Source organism: Coregonus lavaretus (genome assembly GCF_964263955.1).
Source record: "Coregonus lavaretus genome assembly, chromosome: 6".
Lineage (NCBI taxonomy): Eukaryota > Metazoa > Chordata > Actinopteri > Salmoniformes > Salmonidae > Coregonus > Coregonus lavaretus.
In genome coordinates this window covers 54,214,159-54,239,902 of record NC_139993.1, presented here as the reverse complement: position 1 = coordinate 54,239,902, position 25,744 = coordinate 54,214,159, and the positions used below count along the sequence as shown (strand labels likewise).

Genomic DNA, 25,744 nt, shown 5'->3' with positions numbered 1-25,744 from the left:
AAATAGCTGTGCAGCGACGCTCCCCATCCAACCTGACAGAGCTAGAGAGGATCTGCAGAGAAGAATGGAAGAAACTCCCCAAATACAGGTGTGCCAAGCTTGTAGCGTCATACCCAAGACTCAAGGCTGTAATCGTTGCCAAATGTGCTTCAACAAAGTAGTACTGAGTAAAGGGTCTGAATACTTACGTAAATGTGATATAGTGAGACTCTACAACAACATATACATTGTCAGATTTTCTTTAATAAAACATCCCATTGAAAACAACACATCTTAGCATTACAATGTTGTAATACAAACAGACATTCACATTTTGCACAGATATCACATACGTGTACCTATATTTAGTTGACTAATACTTCTACTTAAAACAACAAACCTAATCAGTTTATATTAGAGGACATGATATTGGCAGCCAAACACCATGGCAATGTTTGAACAACATTGTCCAGATTGCCTGAACTGTGTAGGCTAGTATGTGTATTTGAAAATAGTGAATTAGATAGTAGCCTGGTTGGATGGTACAACATCAGTGTTGCTGGTCTTTGTCATTCTAGAAACACATTTAGTGTACAATTTTAACAGATCTGAAAAGGACGTAGTGTTCAAATTCTACCTCGATTCTCGGTACTGTATGTTTTTATAGCTATGTGTTAAAGGCCCAATGCAGCCGTTTTTTAACTCAATATCAAAACTTTTCTGGGTAACATGTTAAGAGAAAAAAGAAACTAAAATAGCTTCTTAGCAAAGTGCAATTTCTCAAGCAAGAATTTTGCTAGGACTGTCTGGGAGCGTTCTGAGTGGGGGGCCTAATTGGACAAGCCTAATGGGTGGGATATATAAACTGAAGACTAACTGTTATTGGCAGAGAGGTTTGAAACTCTCTTTGTTATTGGTCTATTAACTCATATTGCCTGGTGATGTCGCCAGGGAGGCCAAAACTCCATCCCACTAAAACAGGCTGACATTTCAGACAGCTCTTACACTAAAACAGCATTATCATCATTTTCACAATATTATTCCAATCCCAGTGTGGAAATATATATAAAACACTGGGGAAAAATCATGTTATTTGACTGCACTGGGCATTTAAGGCAGGTACAGCTTGGTCATGATATTGACTATGTGTTAAAGCAGGTACAGAGTGGTCATGATATTGAAGGCTTAGTTCATACAAAAGGTCCATGCTAAAAAAAAAAGAACAGAAAATAATTCAGGAAACGTAATCCAAACAAAAGAACCACAACTAAATCAGCAAGACAAGGCTGAGACATACAAAGAGAGACACATCAAAACATACTAATATCCATTAAATATTTCTAAACTTCAAAAATAGCTTATCAATTAATATTGCTCATAGTAGAGAAATGTATGCAACCATTCTTGATGTTCATTTATCTCATTGTAGAACATGGTTAAGGCCAATTCCAACACTGATATATTAATACGGACATTGCTTGTTTGTGCAAATCAGTAGGTCTTCAGGGAGGCATTTCAAGCTCTTGTACCAAACTAAAACTAGAAAACTACACCACGACTCATAGCTGTTTGTCAGTCAATTGTATTCCAAAAGGCCATCATTATGCCAAAACGAAATGCTTTTGGTTGAGGTTTGACATAGTCCATGTGTCAGTCTATCAGTCTGTGTGTCAGTCTATCAGTCTGTGTGTCAGTCTATCAGTCCGTGTGTCAGTCTATCAGTCCGTGTGTCAGTCTATCAGTCCGTGTGTCAGTCTATCAGTCCGTGTGTCGGTCTATCAGTCCGTGTGTCGGTCTATCAGTCCGTGTGTCAGTCTATCAGTCCGTGTGTCAGTCTATCAGTCCGTGTGTCAGTATATGTCCGTGTGTCAGTCTATCAGTCCGTGTGTCAGTCTATAAGTCTGTGTGTCAGTCTATCAGTCCGTGTGTCAGTCTATCAGTCTGTGTGTCAGTCTATAAGTCTGTGTGTCAGTCTATCAGTCTGTGTGTCAGTCTATAAGTCTGTGTGTCAGTCTATCAGTCCGTGTGTCAGTCTATCAGTCTGTGTGTCAGTCTATAAGTCTGTGTGTCAGTCTATCAGTCCGTGTGTCAGTCTATCAGTCTGTGTGTCAGTCTATCAGTCCGTGTGTCAGTCTATCAGTCCGTGTGTCAGTATATGTCCGTGTGTCAGTCTATCAGTCCGTGTGTCAGTCTATAAGTCTGTGTGTCAGTCTATCAGTCCGTGTGTCAGTCTATCAGTCTGTGTGTCAGTCTATAAGTCTGTGTGTCAGTCTATCAGTCCGTGTGTCAGTCTATCAGTCTGTGTGTCAGTCTATAAGTCTGTGTGTCAGTCTATCAGTCCGTGTGTCAGTCTATCAGTCTGTGTGTCAGTCTATAAGTCTGTGTGTCAGTCTATAAGTCTGTGTGTCAGTCTATCAGTCTGTGTGTCAGTCTATCAGTCTGTGTGTCAGTCTATCAGTCCGTGTGTCAGTCTATAAGTCTGTGTGTCAGTCTATAAGTCTGTGTGTCAGTCTATCAGTCCGTGTGTCAGTCTATCAGTCTGTGTGTCAGTCTATAAGTCTGTGTGTCAGTCTATCAGTCCGTGTGTCAGTCTATCAGTCTGTGTGTCAGTCTATAAGTCTGTGTGTCAGTCTATAAGTCTGTGTGTCAGTATATCATTCCTATTATCTGAGAGTAACACAATCTACCCTAGGTCCTAAACCCTAAACCACCAGAAAGATAATGTTCAGTAGGAGCAAACTGGACCACCCCCCCCCCAAAAAAATGAGTGTTTATATTGGGTATGTTCAGGTAGCACCTCCTCCATTTCCAAACGTTTTCTCCCAATGAACACTAGACAAGATGGTTAATGGATGTTATGAATATCCTACTAGCAGCCTGGTCCCAGATCTGTTTAAGCTTCTGTTAACTCAATCAATCAAATGTATTTTTATAAAGCCCTTTTTACCTCAGAAGTTGTCACAAAGTGCTTTATAGAAACCTAGAGAGGAAGCAGGCTTAGAGGGTTGGCCAGTCCTCTTCTGGCTGTACCAGGTGGAGATTTAAGAGTACATGTGGCCATTATGGCCAGATCGTTTTTCAAGACGAAAAATGTAATTTCTGTCATTGTGAAACAAGGAGTTGGCATGATAGCCCAAACAGACTGGCACTCAGGCTGTACTAGTAGTAGGCTAGGGAGAGTTGTCATCATAGAACTGACGGTGTGACCTGATTGGTCTATTCAGACCAGACAATTAGGATGAAGCTTTAAAACAGTATTAGGATTCCTCCCTCCCTCTGTACGTGGCCTCGTCCCAAATGACACCCTATTCCCTATTAAGTGCGCTACTTTTGACATACATAGTGCATTACTTTTGACCAGAGCCCTGGTCAAAATAAGTGCACTAAATAGGGAATAGGGTGCCATTTGGGACGCAAGCATGTGTGTCTCAGTTGGCCAATAGAAAGTTGCTGTTGTTGCTGCTGCCTTTTCTGATCTCAGCGATTAAGTTATGGAGTTTCTCAGACACTGCCACCTGGTGGAGAAAACATGGAATATCAGCATTAGATTATGACGGTGCCTGTGTGTGTATGTGCATAGTAGGGATGGGCATTTGGAATAATGTCTGTGTTCGAGTACCCTAATTAAAATAATTTTTGAGTACTCGAGTACACGCATGTAAGCGTGAAACGGGGCTGAAGGCAAACACATTTGTGGTATGTTATCTTTTGTTCCAATTACTGGTTGTTCTGACACAATTAAAAAACAAAACAACATATTTTCACTGCACTTGACATACTCCCTAAAAAGTTGTCAGTGTTTATACATTCAACCTGCTAAATAGTTGTCAGTGCTTATAAATTCAACCTGCTATATAGTTGCATTGGTCAATTTTGAGTATTTTATTTGATTATTAGTAAATGAATACAAACCTTAAATCGAGTACTCGAGTACTCCACCCATCCCTAGTGCCTAGGTGTGCATACTTACAGTATATAAGTGTGTGCGTGCACAAGTGTGTGTGTAAAGGTGAGTACATTTACATAGCGGAAACGCAGGACGACTATGACAGTGCGTCAGATGCCTTTCTATCCAATACCCAAGACAATCTAGTCGCCCGGCGTTGTTTCACATTTCCCCAAAGTAAATGAACCTTAAAACTCACTATGTAGGAGTCTGGCTCCTGCAGTCTCTTGTGTCGGGGGTGCAGGGTCTGGATGGAGCTCTGGACCTTCTCCCTGGTCTCAGCTGTGCTGCACAGTGGGTGTGTGATCTGCAATAGAGGGAGATACCAATCAAATTTATTTTATAAAGCCCTTTGTACATTAGCAGTTGTCACAAAGTGCTTTACAATTACCCAGTCTAGACCCAAAAGAGAAAGCAAAGAAAGCTATGAAGAACTTAGGAAGAAACACAGTGTGTGTGAGTGTGTGTGTGTTGGACAGGGTCCAGCAGGCTCACCTGTCCTTTAGTGTAGACGTCCAGGCGTAGACAGCTGACCTGAGCAGGTGTGATTGACTGACAGGTCTTGTCACCAACCACAGGATGACACCTCACTGCCACGCACGCCTTAGGTGCAGACTCCTCACACAGACACAACAGATCAAGGAATGGATGGCCTGGAGAGAGAGAGAGGAGAGAGGGAGAGAGAGAAATAGAGTCAGGAGAGAATGAGTTAGTTAGTGAGTGAGTGAGTGAGTGAATGAGTGAGTGAGTGAGTGAGTGAGTGAGTGAGTGAGTGAGTGAGTGAGTGAGTGAGTGAGTGAGTAAGTTAGTGAGTTAGTGAGTTAGTGAGTTAGTTAGTGAGTGTCGTGAAAACAGAGATTGAGCTAGTTGAGTTTTGGAGAAAATAAACAGTAAGTGGAGGGCACAGAGATCCTATAACTCAGGGATTCTATAACTCAGGGATTCTATAACTCAGGGATTCTATAATTCAGGGATCCTATAACTCAGGGATTCTATAATTCAGGGATTCTATAACTCAGGGATTCTATAATTCAGGGATTCTTTAACTCAGGGATTCTATAATTCAGGGATCCTATACCTCAGGGATTCTATAACTCAGGGATTCTATAACTCAGGGATTCTATAACTCAGGGATTCTTTAACTCAGGGATTCTATAATTCAGGGATCCTATAACTCAGGGATTCTATAATTCAGGGATTCTATAACTCAGGGATTCTATAATTCAGGGATTCTTTAACTCAGGGATTCTATAATTCAGGGATTCTTTAACTCAGGGATTCTATAATTCAGGGATTTTATAACTCAGGGATATATGTTATTCATGGTAGAGGGTGATTCCTCACCCTCCGTATCCAGCATCCTATAGACAGCTTTCCTCCCAGGAACAGTACTCTTCTCTGGGTCCTCACTGAACTTCATCCTGGGGCTGCCCCGAACCTCCACCAACTGATGGCGAGAGAGAAGGAGAGGGTTGAAAATGAGAGAGAGAAAGGGTAGAAGAGGATAGATACATAAAAAAGGGAAAGTGAGGAGAGGGTGGGCAGAGACTGTCTCTGTGTCTGTGTGTCTCTCTCTGTTTGTGTGTGTGTGTCTGTTTGTGTGTGTCTCTGTTTGTGTGTGTGTCTCGGTTTGTGTGTGTCTCAGTTTGTGTGTGTCTGTGTGTGTCTCTGTGTGTGTGTGTCTCTGTTTGTGTGTGTGTCTCTGTTTGTGTGTGTCTTTGTTTGTGTGTGTCTCTGTTTGTGTATGTCTCTGTTTGTGTGTGTGTCGGTTTGTGTTTGTCTCGGTTTGTGTGTGTTTCTCGGTTTGTGTGTGTCTCTGTTTGTGTGTGTCTCTGTTCGTGTGTGTCTGTGTGTGTGTGTATCCTCTTTACCTTGTACACACACCCGAGTGAAGGCTGTCTCGTGCAGGTGACCAGATGTGTCCCAACACCAACCACATCAATCTCATTCTCCTGAGACATGGACAGACAGATCAGAGAGGAGGGAGGAGGTAGAGAGGGATAGACAGATCAGAGAGGAGAGAAGAGGAGGGAGGAGGGAGGAGGGATAGACAGATCAGAGAGGAGAGGAGAGAAGAGGAGGGAGGAGGTAGAGAGGGATAGACAGATCAGAGAGGAGAGGAGAGAAGAGGAGGGAGGAGGGAGAGAGGGATAGACAGATCAGAGAGGAGAGGAGAGAAGAGGAGGGAGAGAGGGATAAACAGATCATAGAGGAGAGGAGAGAAGAGGAGGGAGAGAGGGATAGACAGATCAGAGAGGAGAGGAGAGGAGGGAGAGAGGGATAAACAGATCAGAGAGGAGAGAAGAGGAGAGAGGAGGGAGAGAGGGATAGACAGATCAGAGGAGAGGAGAGAAGAGGAGAGAAGGGAGGAGGGAGAGAGGGATAGATCAGAGAGGAGAGGAGAGAAGAGGAGGGAGAGAGGGATAGACAGATCAGAGAGGAGAGAAGAGGAGAGAGAGAGGGATAGACAGATCAGAGAGGAGAGAAGAGGAGAGAGGAGGGAGAGAGGGATAGACAGATCAGAGGAGAGGAGAGAAGAGGAGAGAAGGGAGGAGGGAGAGAGGGATAGATCAGAGAGGAGAGGAGAGAAGAGGAGGGAGAGAGGGATAGACAGATCAGAGGAGAGGAGAGAAGAGGAGGGAGAGAGGGATAGACAGATCAGAGGAGAGGAGAGAAGAGGAGAGAGGGATAGATCAGAGAGGAGAGAAGAGGAGAGAGGAGGGAGAGAGGGATAGACAGATCAGAGAGGAGAGAGGCTTGATGAGAGGAGGGAGAACTAGATAAGGTACTCTCATTCTTCTGCTCCTGCTGGCCTCTGTAATGTCTGTCTGGTTCCTCACCTTCTTGTTGAGTTCGGCCATGCTGTGCTCTGTGATGTTATTGGTGCCCACTATGAGAAGGGACTGGAAGGCAGGGATGGAGAATCTAGAGAGAGATATTTCAAACATGCTTTACTCAAAGCCTCTATACTAAGATTAAAGTCATTAGAGGGTACTAATCTAAGGCTTCGTCCCAAATGGCACCCTATTCCATTTTTAGTGCACTAAATAGGGAGTAGGGTGCGATTTGGGACGTCCCAAATGGCACCCTATTCCATTTTTAGTGCACTAAATAGGGAGTAGGGTGCGATTTGGGACACAAACTCAAGGGTGCCATTTGGGACACAGACTCAGGACACACACACACACAGGACCTTACTTACTGCTCGCTGCAGAGTCTGAAGACATGGCGTACTTCTACTGACTGCCTGCAGAGGTCTCCACTGTCTAGACGCACGCCCAGCGGACTGTAGTCCAGCTCACACAGAGACAGGGCCACGGCACAGAAGTTCAGCAGGCCACTACTGTAAGGTCATAACAGAGAAGTTCAGCAGGCCACTACTGTAAGGTCATAACAGAGAAGTTCAGCAGGCCACTACTGTAAGGTCATAACAGAGAAGTTCAGCAGGCCACTACTGTAAGATCATAACAGAGAAGTTCAGCAGGCCACTACTGTAGGGACACAACAGAAACACAATAGAGATAGTATTAATGACATTGCAGGCTATAGGTGGAAGGAAATGTAGTAGCCTGCCCTGAAGCAATGCTAGTAACAAAAACTGAAACACTGGGAAATAGGCTATCTCTAGTCAGAAGCTGTCCTTAGAGGCTGGAATGTCCCCATTCACAGAGTAGAGACGAGACAAGTTGAGACGAGCAGAGTAGCGAAGTGGGAAGGGTTACCAGGTGACACTGTAGCTGTCGATGACCGGCAGGAAGTTGTGTGGGTATGCGATGGCGTAGGACAGGAAGGCAGCCAGCTCTCCCTCATGGATCTTCCCAGGTTCCGCCTCCAGCAGCTCACACACACGCCCCAGCCAACCCTTGGTCAGCGAGATCAGATCGATGTTGTCATGGTCCCCGTTTGCTGCCACTAGCGTCTAATTGGACAGGAGAGACAGGCAGTTCAACCAATCAATCAATATAAGATATAAATCAATATCATTTTTGTCCCAATTGGGAAATCTGTAGTCCAGTCAGGGTAAGAAACAACATTAAAACATTAACAACCATACAACATACTGTATATACACATACGATAAATAGCACAGAGAACGGTTATCAACATGTTATTAAAATGTTCGGAAATGTTTATATTCTAAGGTAATTAATTAGGGCTAGTTCACTTCATACATTTGCGGTGTACATATGGGCTGCGTGTCTGGGTCTCAAATGGCACCCTATTCTCTATGGGCCCTGGTCAAAAGTAGTGCACTGTGTAGGCAATCTGGTGCCATTTGGCTCACAACCATGGTGAAAATACTGACATATTGAAGTTATGAGACACTTGACAAACGTATTTATTTTCTCTGAGGTTGTGTATTGTGAAAGCAAAGGGTCAATACAAAGTCTGTCTCCCAAATAGCACCCTATTCTGTTTTTAGTGACCAGGGCACATAAGGTGCCATTTAGGACACACAGGGGCGGAGAGACTCACCTGAGGCCACACCTCCTCCAGGGAGGAAAAGGAAGTGACATAGGAGTGTGCCATGGTTCCCGCCACGGGGATTCCAAACAGGAAGCCAGCCTGTACGTTACTGGTCAGATCAAACCCTGACAGACAGAAATACAGAGGAGTAGGTTAGTGTGTGTGTGTGAGTGTGTGTGACCTTGCATGTATGTGTGTCTCTCCTCACCTCCGACGTATGTGTATCTTGAGGCTGTGAGGCCCCCGTCAGGTCCCTGTGCTCTCCTCAGGCCCATCTCTAACAGCTTCCTCCTGGAACCAGCAGCCAGACGGAACCGGGCCGCGTTACTGCACACCAGACTGGAGAGAGAGGGAAGATACAGAGAATTACCATATTGCACTATTGTAGTATACACTATTCCTACCTGTTGACCAGCTGTGTGTGTGTGTGTGTGTGTGAGTGAGTGTGTGTTTCAAGTTTTAATGTCACGTGCAGTAAAATGCCATTCTTGCAAGTTCCAAACGCAACAATGCAGTAATAAATATCAATGTAGCACTACAAATCTCATAAGGTACAACAAAAAGACACAAGAAATAAAAATAATAAATAATAAAAACAGGAGAAAGTAAGAAGCTATATACAGGGTCACTTCTAATACTATATTTACAATATGCAGGGATACTGGAGTGATAGACTTTTTCCACATTTTGTTAAGTTACAGCCTTATTCTAAAATGGATTAAATACATTTTTTCCCTCATCAATCTACACACAATACCCCATAATGACAAAGCGAAAACAGGTTTTTGGAATTTTTAGAAAATATTAAACACATAAAAAACTGAAATACCTTATTTACATAAGTATGCAGACCCTTTGCTATGAGTCTCGAAATTGAGCTCAGGTGCATCCTGTTTCTATTGATCATCCTTGAGATGTTTCTACAACTTGATTGGAGTCCACCTGTGGTAAATTCTATTGATTGGACATGATTTGGAAAGGCACATATATAAGGTCCCACAGTTGACAGTGCATGTCAAAGCAAAAACCAAGCCATGAGGTCGAAGGAATTGTCCGTAGAGCTCCAAGACAGGATTGTGTTGAGGCACAGATCTAGGGAAGGGTACCAAAACATTTCTTCAGCATTGAAGATCCCCAAGAACACAGTGGCCTCCATCATTCTTAAATGGAAGAAGTTTGGAACCACCAAAACTGTTCCTAGAGCTGGCCACCCGGCCAAACTCAGCAATTGGAGGTGACCAAGAACCCATTGGTCACTCTGACAGGAGCCTCTGTGGAGATGGGAGAACCTTCCAGAAGGACAACCATCTCTGCAGCACTCCACCAATCAGGCCTTTATGGTAGAGTGGCCAGGCAGAAGCCACTCCTCAGTAAAAGGCACATGACAGCTCGCTTGGAGTTTACCAAAAGGCACCTAAAGGACTCTCAAACCATGAAAAACAAGATTCTCTGGTCTGATGAAACAAAGATTGAACTCTTTGGCCTGAACGCCAAGCGTCACATCTGGAGGAAACCTGGCACCATCCCTACGGTGAAGCATGGTGGTGGCAGCATCATGCTGTGGGGATGTTTTTCAGCGGCAGGGACTGGGAGACTAGTCAGGATCAAGGGAAAGATGAACGAAGCAAAGTACAGAGAGATCCTTCATGAAAACCTGCTCCAGAGCGCTCAGGACCTCAGACTGGCGTGAAGGTTCACCTTCCAACAGGACAACAACCCTAAGTACACAGCCAAGACAACGCAGGAGTGGCTTTGGGACAAGTCTCTGAATGTCCTTGAGTGGCCCAGCCAGAGCCCGGACTTGAACCTGATCGAACAACTCTGGAGACCTAAAAATAGCTGTGCAGCGACGCTCCCCATCCAACCTGACAGAGCTTGAGGAGGATCTGCAGAGAAGAATGGGAGAAACTCCCCAAACACAGGTATGCCAAGCTTGTAGCATCACACTCAAGAAGACTCAAGGCTGTAATCGCTGCCAAAGGTGCTTCAACAAAGTACTGAGTAAAGGGTCTGAATACTTATGAAAATGTGATATTTCATTTTATTTTTCAATTTCTAAAAAACAGTTTTTGCTTTGTCATTATGGGGTTTTGTGTGTAGATTGATGAGGGGAAAAAAGCAATTTAATCCATTTTACACTACATGACCAAAATAATGTAGACACCTGCTCGTTGAAGATCTCATTCCAAAATCATGGCCATTAATATGGAGTTGGTCCCCCAGTTGCTGCTATAACAACCTTAACTCTTCTGGGAAGTTAACATTGGTGCGGGGACGTGCTTCCATTCAGCCACAAGAGCATTAGTGAGGTTGAGCACTAATGTTGGACTATTAGGCCTGGCTCACAGTCGGCGTTCCAATTCATCCCAAAGGTGTTTCATGGGGTTGAGGTCAGAGCTAAGGGCAGGCCAGTCAAGTTCTTCCACACTGATCTCGACAAACCACTTCTGTATGGACCTCGCTTTGTCCACAGAGGCATTGTCATTTTGAAACAGGAAAGAGCCTTCCCCAAACTGTTTTCACAAAGTTGGAAGCACAGAATCGTCTAGAATGTCATTGTATGCTGTAGCGTTAAGATTTCCCTTCACTGGAACTAAGGGGCCTAGTCCAAACCATGAAATATAGCCCCAGATCGTTATTCCTCCTCCACCAAACTTTACAGTTGGCACTATGCATTCGGGCAGGTAGCGTTCTCCAGGCATCCGCCAAACTCATATTCGTCCGTCGGACTGCCAGATGGTGAAGCGTGATTAATCACTCCAGAGAACGCGTTTCCACTGCTCCAGAGTCCAATGGCGGCAAACTTTACACCACTCCAGCCGACGCTTGGCATTGCGCATGGTGATCTTAGGCTTGTGTGGCTGCTCGGCCATGGAAACCCATTTCATGAAGCTCCAGACGAACAGTTATTGTGCTGACGTTGCTTCCAGAGGCAGTTTGGAACTCGGTAGTGAGTGTTGAAACTGAGGACAGACAATTTTTATGCGCTACGCGCTTAAGCACTCAGCGGTCTTGTACTGTGAACTTGTGCGGCCTACCACTTCATTATTTCCCTTCATTACTTTCCAACCCCACCACCCCTTCCCTAATTGGAGTAAACTAGTGAACAACAATGCTTAGGCCTCTACTTACAGCTTATACATACGATATACATGTTATGGACACAGTCAAGTTTGTTTTTACTCCTGAACTTCCTCCGATCATTTTCATGATGTCCATCTGGTTTGCTTCTATATGCCATATTTTTCTAACTGTGCTCTTTCACAAAAGCTCTCAACCTATAACCTATATACACTGCTCAAAAAAATAAAGGGAACACTAAAATAACACATCCTAGATCTGAATGAATGAAATAATCTTATTAAATACTTTTTTCTTTACATAGTTGAATGTGCTGACAACAAAATCACACAAAAATTATCAATGGAAATCAAATTTATCAACCCATGGAGGTCTGGATTTGGAGTCACCCTCAAAATTAAAGTGGAAAACCACACTACAGGCTGATCCAACTTTGATGTAATGTCCTTAAAACAAGTCAAAATGAGGCTCAGTAGTGTGTGTGGCCTCCACGTGCCTGTATGACCTCCCTACAACGCCTGGGCATGCTCCTGATGAGGTGGCGGATGGTCTCCTGAGGGATCTCCTCCCAGACCTGGACTAAAGCATCCGCCAACTCCTGGACAGTCTGTGGTGCAACGTGGCGTTGGTGGATGGAGCGAGACATGATGTCCCAGATGTGCTCAATTGGATTCAGGTCTGGGGAACGGGCGGGCCAGTCCATAGCATCAATGCCTTCTTCTTGCAGTAACTGCTGACACACTCCAGCCACATGAGGTCTAGCATTAGGAGGAACCCAGGGCCAACCGCACCAGCATATGGTCTCACAAGGGGTCTGAGGATCTCATCTCGGTACCTAATGGCAGTCAGGCTACCTCTGGCGAGCACATGGAGGGCTGTGTGGCCCCCCAAATAAATGCCACCCCACATCATGACTGACCCACCGCCAAACCGGTCATGCTGGAGGATGTTGCAGGCAGCAGAACGTTCTCCACGGCATCTCCAGACTCTGTCACGTCTGTCACATGTGCTCAGTGTGAACCTGCTTTCATCTGTGAAGAGCACAGGGCGCCAGTGGCGAATTTGCCAATCTTGGTGTTCTCTGGCAAATGCCAAACGTCCTGCACAGTGTTGGGCTGTAAGCACAACCCCCACCTGTGGACGTCGGACCCTCATACCACCCTCATGGAGTCTATTTCTGACCGTTTGAGCAGACACATGCACATTTGTGGCCTGCTGGAAGTCATTTTGCAGGGCTCTGGCAGTGCTCCCCCTGCTCCTCCTTGCACAAAGGCGGAGGTAGCAGTCCTGCTGCTGGGTTGTTGCCCTCCTACGGCCTCCTCCACGTCTCCTGATGTACTGGCCTGTCTCCTGGTAGCGCCTCCATGCTCTGGACACTACACTGACAGACACAGCAAACCTTCTTGCCACAGCTCGCATTGATGTGCCATCCTTGATGAGCTGCACTACCTGAGCCACTTGTGTGGGTTGTAGACTCCCTCATGCTACCACTAGAGTGAAAGCACCGCCAGCATTCAAGTGACCAAAACATCAGCCAGGAAGCATAGGAACTGAGAAGGTGGTCCTCTGTAGCTCAGCTGGTAGAGCACGGCGCTTGTAACGCCAAGGTAGTGGGTTCGATCCCCGGGACCACCCATACACAAAAAAAAATTATGCACGCATGACTGTAAGTACCTTTGGATAAAAGCGTCTGCTAAATGGCATATTATATTATTATTATTATTATAGAAGTGGTCTGTGGTCACCACCTGCAAAGCCAGTCCTTTATTGGGGGTGTCTTGCTAATTGCCTATAATTTCCACCTGTTGTCTATTCCATTTGCATGTGAAATGTATTGTCAATCAGTGTTGCTTCCTAAGTGGACAGTTTGATTTCACAGAAGTGTGATAGACTTGGAGTTACATTGTGTTGTTTAAGTGTTCCCTTTATTTTTTTGAGCAGTGTACACAGTATGCTTTACATTAGTTATCTTGTTGTTATTAGTTGTTGTTATTAGTCCCATCCTTCAGCTCCATTCAACACCTCCCATCTATCTCTTAACACCATCCATATCGGATTTCTATTTGCCATATATTTTTCAACTGTACTGTGATGTTGACACAGATTCAGCCCGAGGCTGCTCCTCCTCCTTGCTTGGGCAGGCTTCGGCGTTCGTCGTCACCGGAGTACTAGCTGCTGCCGATCTATGTTTCTGTGTTCTACTTGTCTTCTCTTTATTGTTCACACCTGGTGCCCATTAGGTATTGATTACTTCCCTATTTAACCCTCTGGCTCCCACTGTATGTTGTGCGTGTTTGTTCATGTTTGGTTGTCGTCTGGTGAGTGGGTTTGTTTCCTCCCTGCGTGGAGGTTATGTTATTTACGTTACCTATGAGTAAAGTACATTTTCAATTAGCTCTGTGTCCTGCGCCTGACTTCGTCCTACCGCATCACACTGACACCCTGACAGAAACACGCACCTTATTATGGAGTCAGCAGGTACATTCATTTAGTCCGGATCAATGGAGGAACGTGTCCAACAGCAGGCGACCATGATCCAGACTCTCTGCACCGCAATGGAGCGCATGTTGAACACTATGGAGCGATGGGAGAGAGGTGATGGTCCTACACCTCCTCCAACTACACAACCACCCACACCGCTGTCCACCCCTTCGTCACCTGGGTCCAGTGGGATTCGGCTCTCGCTCCCGAGGGCATACGATGGTACAGCTGCCAGGTGCCAGGGTTTTCTGCTCCAGGTAGAGCTCTACCTGGCAACCATCCACCCGGCTCCCTCGGGATACGAGAGCATGTCATCTCCTGTCTGTCTGGAAGAGCACTTGAGTGGGCCAACGCCGAGTGGGGAGGAATAGACGCAGCATCAGTACGCTATGAGGATTTCACCCGCCACTTTCGGGCGGTATTCGATCATCCACCGGAGGGGAGAGCGGTGGGGGAACGTCTATTCCACCTCAGACAGGGGAGGAGGAGCGCACAGGACTTTGCACTGGATTTCAGGACTCTGGCTGCCAGCGCAGGATGGAATGAGAGGGCCCTGATCGACCACTACCGATGCAGCCTCCGGGAGGACGTTCATCGGGAACTGGCCTGCAGGGACACCACCCTTAACCTGGACCAACTGGTGGACATGTCAATAAGGCTGGATAACCTGTTGGCAACCTGCAGACGTCCAGATCAGGGGCCGTCCATTCCATCCCCCAGCACCTTCGACCCTACTCCAATGGAGCTCGGAGGTGCTGCTCTTAGGGAGACCGAAAGGAGAACCATCTCCTGCACCAACTGTGGCCGCGGAGGACACACTGCTGGTCGGTGCTGGGGAGGGTCTTTCAGGAGTCGAGGCGGTAGGCAGAGCACTGGTGGACCGTCTCAGGTGAGTAGGCACCCGACTCACCCAGAGCTCCCTGTTGCGCATATGTGTATTGATATTGTATTTCCAGAGTTTTCCCCTCATTCCCAGCATAAGGCGCTCGTAGATTCAGGCGCAGCTGGGAACTTTATTGATCGTCAGTTTTCCCGTAGTTTAGGGATTCCTATTGTTCCTGTTGATGTGCCCTTCCCTGTACACACCTTAGATAGTCACCTTTTAGGGTCAGGCCTGATTAGGGAGGTCACAGCTCCACTCTGGAAGAAAACGCAGGAGGGTCATGAGGAGAAAATTAGTCTCTATCTGATTGATTCTCCTGCGTTTCCAGTGGTGTTGGGGCTTCCCTGGTTAACTTTTCATGACCCCATGATTTCATGGCAACAGAGGGCTCTCAAGGGATGGTCAAGTCAGTGCTCTGGGAGGTGTGTATGTGTTTCCATAGGGGCAACTACGGTGGAAAGTCCAAACCAGGTCTCCACTATGCACATTCCCCCTGAATATGCCGATTTGTCTCTCGCCTTAAAAAGAAGGCGATTCAATTACCACCCCATCGACAGGGGGATTGTGCGATAAATCTCCAGGTAGGCGCTGCACTTCCCCGGAGTCACGTGTATCCCCTGTCACAGGAAGAGACGGCGGCTATAGAGACATATGTCTCCGAATCTCTGGGGCAGGGATACATTCGGCCATCCACTTCACCTGTCTCCTCGAGTTTCTTTTTTGTGAAGAAGAACGATGGAGGTTTATGCCCGTGCATTGACTACCGGGGTCTCAATCAGATCACTATCAAGTACAGTTGTCCACTACCACTCATTGCTAGTATGACGGAGTCATTGCACGGGGTGCGCTTCTGCACAAAATTGGATCTCAGGAGCGCGTACACCCTGGTGCGTATCCGGGAGGGAGAAGAGTGGAAGACAGCATTCAGTACCACCTCACGGCACTATGAGTACCTCGTCATGCCATACGGGTTGATGAATGCTCCATCAGTCTTCCAATCCTTTGTGGATGAGATTTTCAGGGACCTGCACGGACAGGGTGTAGTGGTGTATATTGATGACACTCTCATATACTCCACTACACGGGCCGAGCATATGTCCCTGGTGCGTCAAGTGCTTGGTCGACTGTTGGAGCATGACCTGTATGTGAAGGCGGAGAAATGTCTGTTCTTCCAAGAGTCCATCTCCTTCCTAGGGCACCGCCTGTCCGCATCAGGGGTGGAGATGGAGATTGACCGCATTTCGGCCGTGCGTAATTGGCCGACTCCAACCACGGTGAAGGAGGTGCAGCGATTTTTGGGTTTTGCCAACTACTACCGGAGGTTTATCCGGGGCTTTGGTCAGGTAGCGGCTCCCATTACCTCCTTGCTGAAGGGGGGACCGGTGTGACTGCAGTGGTCAGCTGAGGCGGACAGGGCTTTTGGTCATCTGAAGGACCTGTTTACCTCGGCTCCAGTGCTGGCTCATCCGGTTCCCTCCTTAGCATTCCAGGTTGAGGTGGACGCGTCCGAGGCTGGGATAGGAGCTGTACTGTCTCAGCGCTCGGGTACGCCACCAAAGCTCCGCCCCTGTGCTTTCTTTTCTAAGAAGCTCAGTCCGGCGGAGCGCAAATATGATGTGGGGGACCGGGAGCTGTTAGCTGTGGTTAAGGCTCTGAAAGTGTGGAGGCATTGGCTTGAGGGGGCTAAACACTCTTTCCTCATTTTGACTGACCATCGCAATCTGGAGTACATCCGGGCGGCGACGAGATTGAACCCTCGCCAGGCAAGGTGGGCCATGTTCTTCACTCGTTTTGTGTTTACTCTTACTTACAGACCAGGTTCCCAGAACGCTAAGGCAGACGCCCTGTCCCGACTGTATGACACAGAGGAGAGGTCCATTGAGCCCACTCCCATACTTTCGGCGTCGTTTCTGGTGGCACCGGTGGTGTGGGAGGTTGACGCGGACGTCGAGCGGGCGTTACGTACCGAGGCCACTCCCCCCCAGTGTCCAGAGGGTCGTATGTACGTGCCGCTCGAGGTTCGCGATCGATTGATCTATTGGGCTCACACGTCACCCTCCTCTGGTCATCCTGGCATCGGTCGGACAGTGCACTGTCTTAGTGGGAAGTACTGGTGGCCCACTTTAGCCAAGGACGTGAGGGTTTACGTTTCATCCTGCTCGGTGTGCGCCCAGTGTAAGGCACCTAGACACCTGCCCAGAGGGAAATTACAACCCCTACCCGTTCCACAACGGCCGTGGTCCCATCTATCGGTTGATTTTGTTACGGACCTTCCTCCCTCACAAGGGAACACCACGATCCTGGTCGTTGTGGATCGGTTTTCTAAGTCCTGCCGTCTCATTCCTATGCCAGGTCTCCCTATGGCCCTACAAACTGCTGAGGCCCTATTTACACACGTCTTCCGGCACCATGGGGTGCCTGAGGATATTGTATCGGATCGGGGTCCCCAGTTCACCTCAAGAGTCTGGAGGGCGTTCATGGAATGTCTGGGGGTCTCGATCAGCCTGACCTCAGGTTTTCACCCCGAGAGTAATGGGCAGGTGGAGAGAGTTAACCAGGATGTGGGTAGGTTTCTGCGGTCCTATTGCCAGGACCGGCCGGGGGAGTGGTCGGGTTTTATCCCCTGGGCAGAGATGGCCCAAAACTCACTCCGCCACTCATCCAGTAACCTTACTCCCTTTCAGTGTGTGTTAGGTTATCAGCCGGTCCTGGCACCTTGGCATCAGAGCCAGATCGAGGCTCCTGCGGTGGATGAGTGGTTTCGGCGCTCGGAAGAGACAAGGAACGCTACCCATGTACGCCTGCAGCGCCATCAGGCGACAAAAGGCAAGCACCGACCGCCACCGCAGTGAGGCACCGGTGTATGCACCGGGGGACCGGGTCTGGCTCTCGACCCGAAACCTGCCCCTTCGCCTGCCCTGCCGGAAGCTGGGTCGGCGGTTTGTGGGGCCATTTAAAGTCCTGAGGACATTGAACAAGGTTTGTTATAGGTTACAGCTTCCTCTGAATTACCGTATTAACCCCTCGTTCCATCTCCTCAGGCCGGTGGTAGCTGGTCCACTCCAGGAGTCTGAGGTACGGGAGGTTCCTCCGCCCCCACTGGACATCGAGGGGGCACCGGTGTACTCGGTCCGTTCCATCCTGGATTCGAGGCGTCGGGTGGGGGGCCTGCAGTATCTCGTGGAGTGGGAGGGGTACGGTCCGGAGGAACGGTGCTGGGTCCCTAGGAGGGACATCCTCGATCCCTCCATGTTGAGGGATTTCCACCATCGCCATCCGACTCGCCCTGCGCCGCGTCCTCCTGGCCGGTGTCGGCGCACGGCTGGAGCAGCGCGTCAAGGGGGGAGGGGGGTACTGTCACGGATTCAGCCGAGGCTGCTCCTCCTCCTTGCTCGGGCAGGCTTCGGCGTTCGTCGTCACCGGAGTACTAGCTGCTGCCGATCTATGTTTCTGTGTTCTACTTGTCTTGTCTTTATTGTTCACACCGGGTTCCCATTAGGTATTGATTACTTCCCTTTTTAACCCTCTGGCTCCCACTGAATGTTGTGCGTGTTTGTTCATGTTTGCTTGTCGTCTGGTGAGTGGGTTTGTTTCCTCCCTGCGTGGAGGTTATGTTATTTACGTTACCTACGAGTAAAGTACGTTTTCGATTAACTCTGTGTCCTGCACCTGACTTCGTCCTACCGCAACACACTGACACCCTGACAGATGTTTTACAAAAGTTCTGAACCTTTCTATTCTCATTGTTTCTACAGATTGTAAATTGAAAATAAACATTTTTGCTAAAAGTATTATTATATTATTGATCGATTGACTATGACTTTTCAGACTGAGAAGTTGTTGCTCCTAGATGTTTCCACTTCACAATAACAGCACTTACAGTTGACCGGGGCAGCTCTAGCAGGGCAGAAATTTGACAAACTGAGTTGTTGGAAAGGTGGCATCCTATGACGGTGCCAAGTTGAAAGTCACTGAGCTCTTTAGTAAGGCCATTCTACTGCAGGGGTGTAAAGTACTTAAGTAAAAATACTTCAAAGTACTTTACTATTTATATTTTTGACAACTTTAACTTTTGCTCCACTACATTCCTAAAGAAAATGTGTACTTTTTACTCCATATATTTTTCCTGACACCCAAAAGTACTCGTTACATTTTGAATGCTTAGCAGAAAAGGAAAATGGTCCAATTCACACACATCAAGAAAACATCCCTGGTCACCCCTACTGCCTCTTATCTGGCAGACTCACTAAACACAAATGCTTCGTTTGTAAATTATGTCTGAGTGTTGGAGTGTGCCCCTGGCTATCTGTAAATTATGTCTGAGTGTTGGAGTGTGCCCCTGACTATCCATAGAATAATAAAACAAGAAAATCGTGCCGTCTGGTTTGCTTAATATAAGGAATGTGAAATGATTTATAATTTTACTTTTGATACTTAAGTATATTTAAAACCAAATACTTTTAGACTTCTACGCAAGTAGTATTTTACTGGGTGACTTTCACTTGAGTCATTTTCTATTTAGGTATCTTTACTTTTACTCAAGTATGACATTTGGGTACTTTTTCCACCACTGTTCTACTGACAATGTTCATCTATGGAGATTGCATGGCTGTGTGCTCGATTTTATACACCTATCAGCAACGGGTATGGCTGAAATAACCAAATCCACTCATTTGAAGGGATGTCCACACACTTTTGTATATATAGTGTATGTATAGGGGTAAGATGACTAGGCATCAGTATATATGATAAACAGAGTAGCATCAACGTAAATTATGATTGTATGTGAGTGTGTGTGTAGAGCCAATATAAATGTATGTGCATGTTATGTGTGTTTGGGAGTGTCAGTGTGCATGAGTGTGTAGAATCCCGTGAGTGTGCATAGAGAAAAAGAAAATAATACAACAGTCAACTCAGATAGTACTTGTAGCCATTCTGTTAGCTATTTAGCTGCCTTACGGCTTGGGGATAGAAGCTGTTCAGGAGCATGTTGGTGTCAGACTTGATGCACCGGTACCGCTTGCCGTGCCGAAGCAGAGAGAACAGTCTGGCTTGGGTGGCTGGAGTCTTTAACAATTTTCCGGGCCTTCCTTTCACACCGCCTGATATAGAGGTCCTGGATGGCAGGGAGCTCGGCCCCAGTGATGTACTGGGCTGTCCACACCACCCTCTGTAGCGCCATGGAATCGAGGGCAGTGCTGTTGCCATACCAAGCAGTGACGCAGCCAGTCAATATGCTCTCAATAGTGCAGCTGTTGAACTTTTTGAGGATTTGAGGGCCCATGCCAAACATTTTCAACTTCCTGAGGGGGAAGTGTGTCCTTACCTGGCATAGTTGACCAGACACAGCAGGCTGGTCTCCAGTAGCTGAACCACAGCCAGAGGACCAGACACCTCCATCAGAGGCACCTTCATACAGAGGAGCAGCACAGGTGAATCAATCAATCAATCAATCAATCATCAATCAATCAAATCAGTCATAATCCTGACCCCTGGGGGTGAGTCCCTGAATCTAACTCCTGACCTCTGGCCCTTTGGGGTGAACTATCCCTGAGTGTAACCATATAAATAGAAGGACTAGATTATATTTCTATGAATATAACCCTTGGGGCATGGTTCGAGTTACAGGGGGCTGGTCCGATCAGGCACCCCCAAGAGACATTGGACACCCCAAGAGACATTGGGCACCCCAAGAGTCAATGTATAATTCCAACCCTGCCTGGGGATGACCCTGAGTATAACCCCTGATGTTGTCTCACCCTGGCAAAGACCACCGTTCCCTCGGGGACAGAGTGGACTGTGACACCGGAACAGTCCAGTTCCCGTAGAAACAGGAAGAAGGCGGGGTCAGTGGCTGGGGGCAGGACGGAACGCAGGTACTCCACGTCTATAACACAGTTATACTTTGTTACACATAATCAATAACATAATCATAATTTACATGTTAGTCATTTAGCAGACCCTATTATCTGGAGCAACGTATAATCAGTACAGTAATAACACACGTCTACACAACAACACACTACTCATGACGTATGAAATAAACAGATTTTTGTACACGTCAACACACAACTTTTCTAACATACTGGCATGTGGAATAATATTTGGCCTACTATTGGCTTTCCAAGAAAAGTAATCTGCCTAATGATCTCAATGACAACTGTTATTACGACATCTACAAACACCGTGGTTTGGCCCAGGGAACGTGAAACATGCTTAGAGTTTAGTGTCTGAACAAGGTAGTCATTCACAGTCATTCATTATTATTATTATTATAAACTCATCATGAGGGGCCGCAGTTGGTCCTAGGCTTTGGGATAGTTAAAAGGCCAGTGCCAGAGGACCTGAGGGACCTACTTGGTACATAACTAAAAAGCATGTTTGACATGTATTGTGGTGCATAATCGTGGATTAATTTAAAAACAAATATAAGAATCTTACAATTAATTCTAAAACTCACAGGCAGCCAGTGCAGAGACTTTAAAACCGGTGTAATGTGTGCTTGGTGAGTACCTGTGCTGCAGCATTCTGTAAGTTTTGCAGTTGACCAATGGCTTTCTTGGGTAGACCAAACAGGAGAGCATTACAGTAGTCAAGCCTGCTTGTAATAAAAGCTAGTTTGCTGCAATTCTACACATTTTGCCATGGGGCGGAGAGAAGATTTTGCAATTTTACTATCTAATTTCATGCAGATTTGTAAGTTTTAGAGTTAATTTTGTGAAATTCAACTCATTTTGCCATTGGACAGAGAGGAAGATGAGCAGTTTTACACATTTTGCCAAGATGGAAAGAAATGGTTGCAGTTTTTAATACAGTATGATCCTGTCTCTGAGTGAGACTGACTAACAAAATCAGTGGGGCCCCCGGGCTCTAATTCGACCTTGAATACTACAGGTTTAGATAGCTGGCCGCTAGAATCATTTATAAATCTAAAAACATATAGCTGACATGGGGTAATTTAGTGACTATTAGTGACTGGCATAACAAGAGAAAAACTGTTGATGCACAACCAAATTTCGAAATTGCACCTTTTGTTTTCTATCGCAACAGTAAGTTGAGACCCCAACTGAGACCCCTCCCCCCCAGTTGCCCTTCCCTGCTCTAGACTTTGTGTTGTTGACTTTGTGTTGTTGTTATAGGCTCACTGGGCTAGAGCCTATAGGTCTAATCACAAACCTGCCTTGCTAGTATATATTTTTCCCATACCCTTGACATTAGTTATTACCAGTGGCAATTTAGCATGTAAATCTTGGTTAATTGCACTATAACGATGACAAACGGTGCCCATAAACTGTTAGGGCCTACATAAAGCTGTCCCAACAGCAGAGCTTTCTTTTTCGCACCATGGAGTGAATCCTTACCACCGCTACACCTGGATATCAGCGGAGCCATGTCTGGCAGCGAAACAGTTAATTCAGCCTCATTTACTGCCTTTTTTTAAAACAGCTGTTGTGGCTGACTTGCTTAAACAAATGTGGTTTCTACTGACAATTGAGATGTACAAACTATGGCATAAGGGAACGATGAGCGGATAAGAGGCAATCCATAATTTCGATTATGACATTAATGAGCGAGCTAAGATGGATGTAGTCAGTATAACTATTTGTTCAGCACTTTTGAAATGTGCAGCGACAGAATTCAGAACACGGGCCGTTCTTACAGTATTCTCCCTGTACACCAAGTCAGAACCGTAGTATAAATAAAGGGGGCATATAAGCAGACAATGAATTACTCTAAAACAGGCTATAGGCTACATGTGCACTACCAAGTCAGAACAGTAGGCTAAATTATGAGGGGGAAAGGGACCAAATTATTAGGGAGAGGCACATGGGCTACTAACTGCTTCCTACACAACATACACTTAGTATTACTTTCTTAGCTACAGTATGCATATCTCCCTGGCATATTACATCATTTATGCAGTGGCATACAATACTTTTTGGACTCACCATTGTGCTGTGCTCACATGAACAGGAAGGTGGCGTGGCGGTCCTTCTTGTGGGCAAATTAGTCTGGCATTCCCTGGATTTATGGTGCTTTCAAGACAACTGGGAACTCGGAAAAAAAACAAGGTTGAATCATGACGTCAGTGATCTTCAGGTCGGAGCTCTAGAAAGAGGCCAGAGTTCCCGACTTGGAATTCCGAGATGGATGATCGTTCAAAACGTATTTTACCAGTCGAAGCTAGTTTTTTTTCCAAGTTCCCAGTTGTCTTGAACTCACTGAAGTCTGAGATTTCCCAGTTCAGAGTTTCCAGTCGTTTTGAACGCGGCAGAAGTCATGCTGGATTGACAGCATGGCCAATGTATTCAACCTTTTTCTGGCCCATGGTGTTGCGTGTGAATGTTTATCCTTTTACGCTTGGAGAAGAGACCCTTCAACCAAGACTTGGACCACACAGCAAAATAGTGATAGCTTTGCAACGCTTGCAGTTAGCCACTGATTCCTTCCAAACCACTCATTGTTGAATTTGAGATTTCCAACTTGTTGTGTAATGTTTATATCCAATGGCTGATGAGCACACAATACGTTTTATCTATAATTTATCTTCATATAACAAGGATTGAAAAGGATTTGCCAGTAGATTGTCCACGTGATTCATGATGATGACTGCTTGTCTAGCTTGCTAGATAAGATTTTGAAAGTATGATGTTGACATGATCAGTCCAATCAAAGCTACGGTAGATATAAAGTGATTTGAAGTCATTTTATTTGTGGCCAATGACCTTGAGCCTTCTTGGATGGGCACTTCTAATGTAAATCTATGGCATCACCCAAGCGGGCTTGAACTTTCTAGCTCTCCCTGTAGATTTTGCGGTCACATAGTGTCCCAATGAGTGACAGAACACTGCGCCAACTACAGAAGATGACCAACTCCTATGCTCTGTATTTTCTACCTGGCTGCCCCTCCACAACAGAAAGCACTGAGCTAGGCTGAAACACCTACATTTTGGAGCTGCCTTACTCAAGAAAGCAAAAAATAGGCATGTTTGTATGAGGCTTTATTAACTCAATACATTATTATTTACATTGTTTGCAAATTGATATGTGACACCTATTAATGCCAAAATAACATGCAAAACAGGCTAAACACGTGGGGCTCAAAACAGGTTGCGCTCTGACGGGTCGCCACTGTGACTGGTTATTACCTGGTAGTAATCTGTGCGTGTCGGTAGGTAGGTAACTTTAAACTCTGGTAGAGCTCTGACCTCTTAACAGGATAGGCTATATCCCGGGCCAAATGGCACCCAATTCACCATATAGTGTACTACTTTTGACTGGTCTATGAACACTAAATAGGGAATAGGGTGCCATTTCGGGCACATGCCTGACAACCCAGGAGACTCACGAGGAAAAGATCACCGGTGTCAGTTGAAGTTCAGTGGAGTGGTTGCAAAGTTCACCGAGTACATAAAGTGTTATCCATTTCCACTCCCACCAGGGTCCTGGTATTGGCTTTATCCCTCATTGCGCAATCAAGGTGACACAAATATCGAATAAATATTATAGAAAGGAAACCATAGGCTATATAAAAATAAATATATGAATTATAATGTGGCTAATTTGCTTTGCCTTAAAGTTTTATTCACTGACATTTGCTCTCTAGAGAACTTAACGTCATTACCTCACCTTCGTCCGTGAATCGAAAGCTCCGCAGAAACAGGAGGCAGTCGTGCAGTCCGGAGAAGAGCGAGAAGCCGCCACCGAACGGGTTGTCGCGGAAGAACAACTCGAAAACGGCGGGCTCGTTGTGCCTGCCCGCCCGCCAGTAGGCATATGCCATGGTGAACTGGTAGAGGTCCGTGAGAAGCGTCGGGACCCGCTCCCGGATTGACCGCTCCAGAGCTGTACATGACTGGCTTGACCGCGCTGCCATGTTCCTAGATTCAAGTTCGGTTGCCGTCGCGATCTCTGGGACATACAGTTTTCTAACCACTCCCCTCTGCCTCTGTTGTATCACTGAGGGATAATAAGAACGGTTGGTATGCTAGGCGAGAAGCGAAACCCGGACTAAAATAGGCTATCTCCTACATAGAATAGGGAGGGGCGTTTTATAGTTCTCTTGAGTAGGCCTGCCTACGCATGATATACACTACCGGTGAAAAGTTTTAGAACACCTACTCATTCAAGGGTTTTTCTTTATTTTTTTACTATTTTCTACATTGTAGAATAATAGTGAAGACATCAAAACTATGAAATAACACATATGGAATCATGAAGTAACCCAAAAAGTGTTAAACAAATCAAAATATATTTTATATTTGAGATTCTTCAAATAGCCACCCTTTGCCTTGATGACAGCTTTGCACACTCTTGGCATTCTCTCAACCAGCTTCATGAGGTAGTCACCTGGAATGCATTTAAATTAACAGGTGTGCCTTTTTAAAAGTTAATTTGTGGAATTTATTTCCTCCTTAATGCATTTGAGCCAATCAGTTGTGTTGTGACAAGGTGGGGGGGGTATACAGAAGATAGCCCTATTTGGTAAAAGACCAAGTCCATATTATGGCAAGAACAGCTCAAATAAGCAAAGAGAAATGACAGTCCATCATTACATTAAGACATGAAGGTCAGTCAATACGGAACATTTCAAGAACTTTGAAAGTTTCTTCAAGTGCAGTCGCAAAAACAATCAAGCTCTATGATGAAACTGGCTCTCATGAGGACTGCCACAGGAATGGAAGACCCAGAGTTACCTCTGCTGCAGAGGATAAGTTCATTAGAGTTACCAGCCTCAGAAATTGCAGGCCAAATAAATGCTTCGCAGAGTTCAAGTAACAGACATCTCAACATCAACTGTTCAGAGGAGACTGTGTGAATCAGGCCTTCATGGTAGACTTGCTGCAAAGAAACCACTACTAAAGGACACCAATAAGAAGAAGAGACTTGCTTGGGCCAAGAAAGAC

At 46.0% G+C, this 25,744-nt stretch overlaps 1 protein-coding gene across 1 annotated transcript; it reads right to left on the bottom strand.

Annotated features, from left to right (window-relative positions):
* Window positions 1–223: 223 nt before the first annotated feature.
* On the bottom strand, window positions 224–24,842 carry LOC311130285 (nicotinate phosphoribosyltransferase-like). Its single transcript, XM_084163016.1, has 13 exons — window positions 24,468–24,842; window positions 20,597–20,724; window positions 20,164–20,246; window positions 8,601–8,731; window positions 8,402–8,517; window positions 7,648–7,844; window positions 7,128–7,268; window positions 6,766–6,850; window positions 5,797–5,877; window positions 5,270–5,372; window positions 4,421–4,578; window positions 4,125–4,232; window positions 224–3,494 (listed from the first exon to the last, which is right to left on the bottom strand). The coding sequence occupies exons 1-13, from the start codon at window positions 24,712–24,714 to the stop codon at window positions 3,408–3,410; spliced, it is 1,665 nt and encodes a 554-aa protein (XP_084019142.1). The 5' UTR covers window positions 24,715–24,842; the 3' UTR covers window positions 224–3,407.
* Window positions 24,843–25,744: the final 902 nt, after the last annotated feature.

Bases quoted from the DNA above. Each gene is read 5' to 3' on its own strand.
- LOC311130285 (XM_084163016.1), bottom strand. From the start codon at position 24,714: ATGGCAGCGCGGTCAAGCCAGTCATGTACAGCTCTGGAGCGGTCAATC. The intron at 7,845-8,401 runs GTGAGTCTCTCC...CTGTCCAATTAG, and splicing joins TGGAGGAGGTGTGGCCTCAG to ACGCTAGTGGCAGCAAACGG. The intron at 3,495-4,124 runs GTGAGTTTTAAG...TTTCTCCACCAG, and splicing joins AGGAGCCAGACTCCTACATA to GTGGCAGTGTCTGAGAAACT.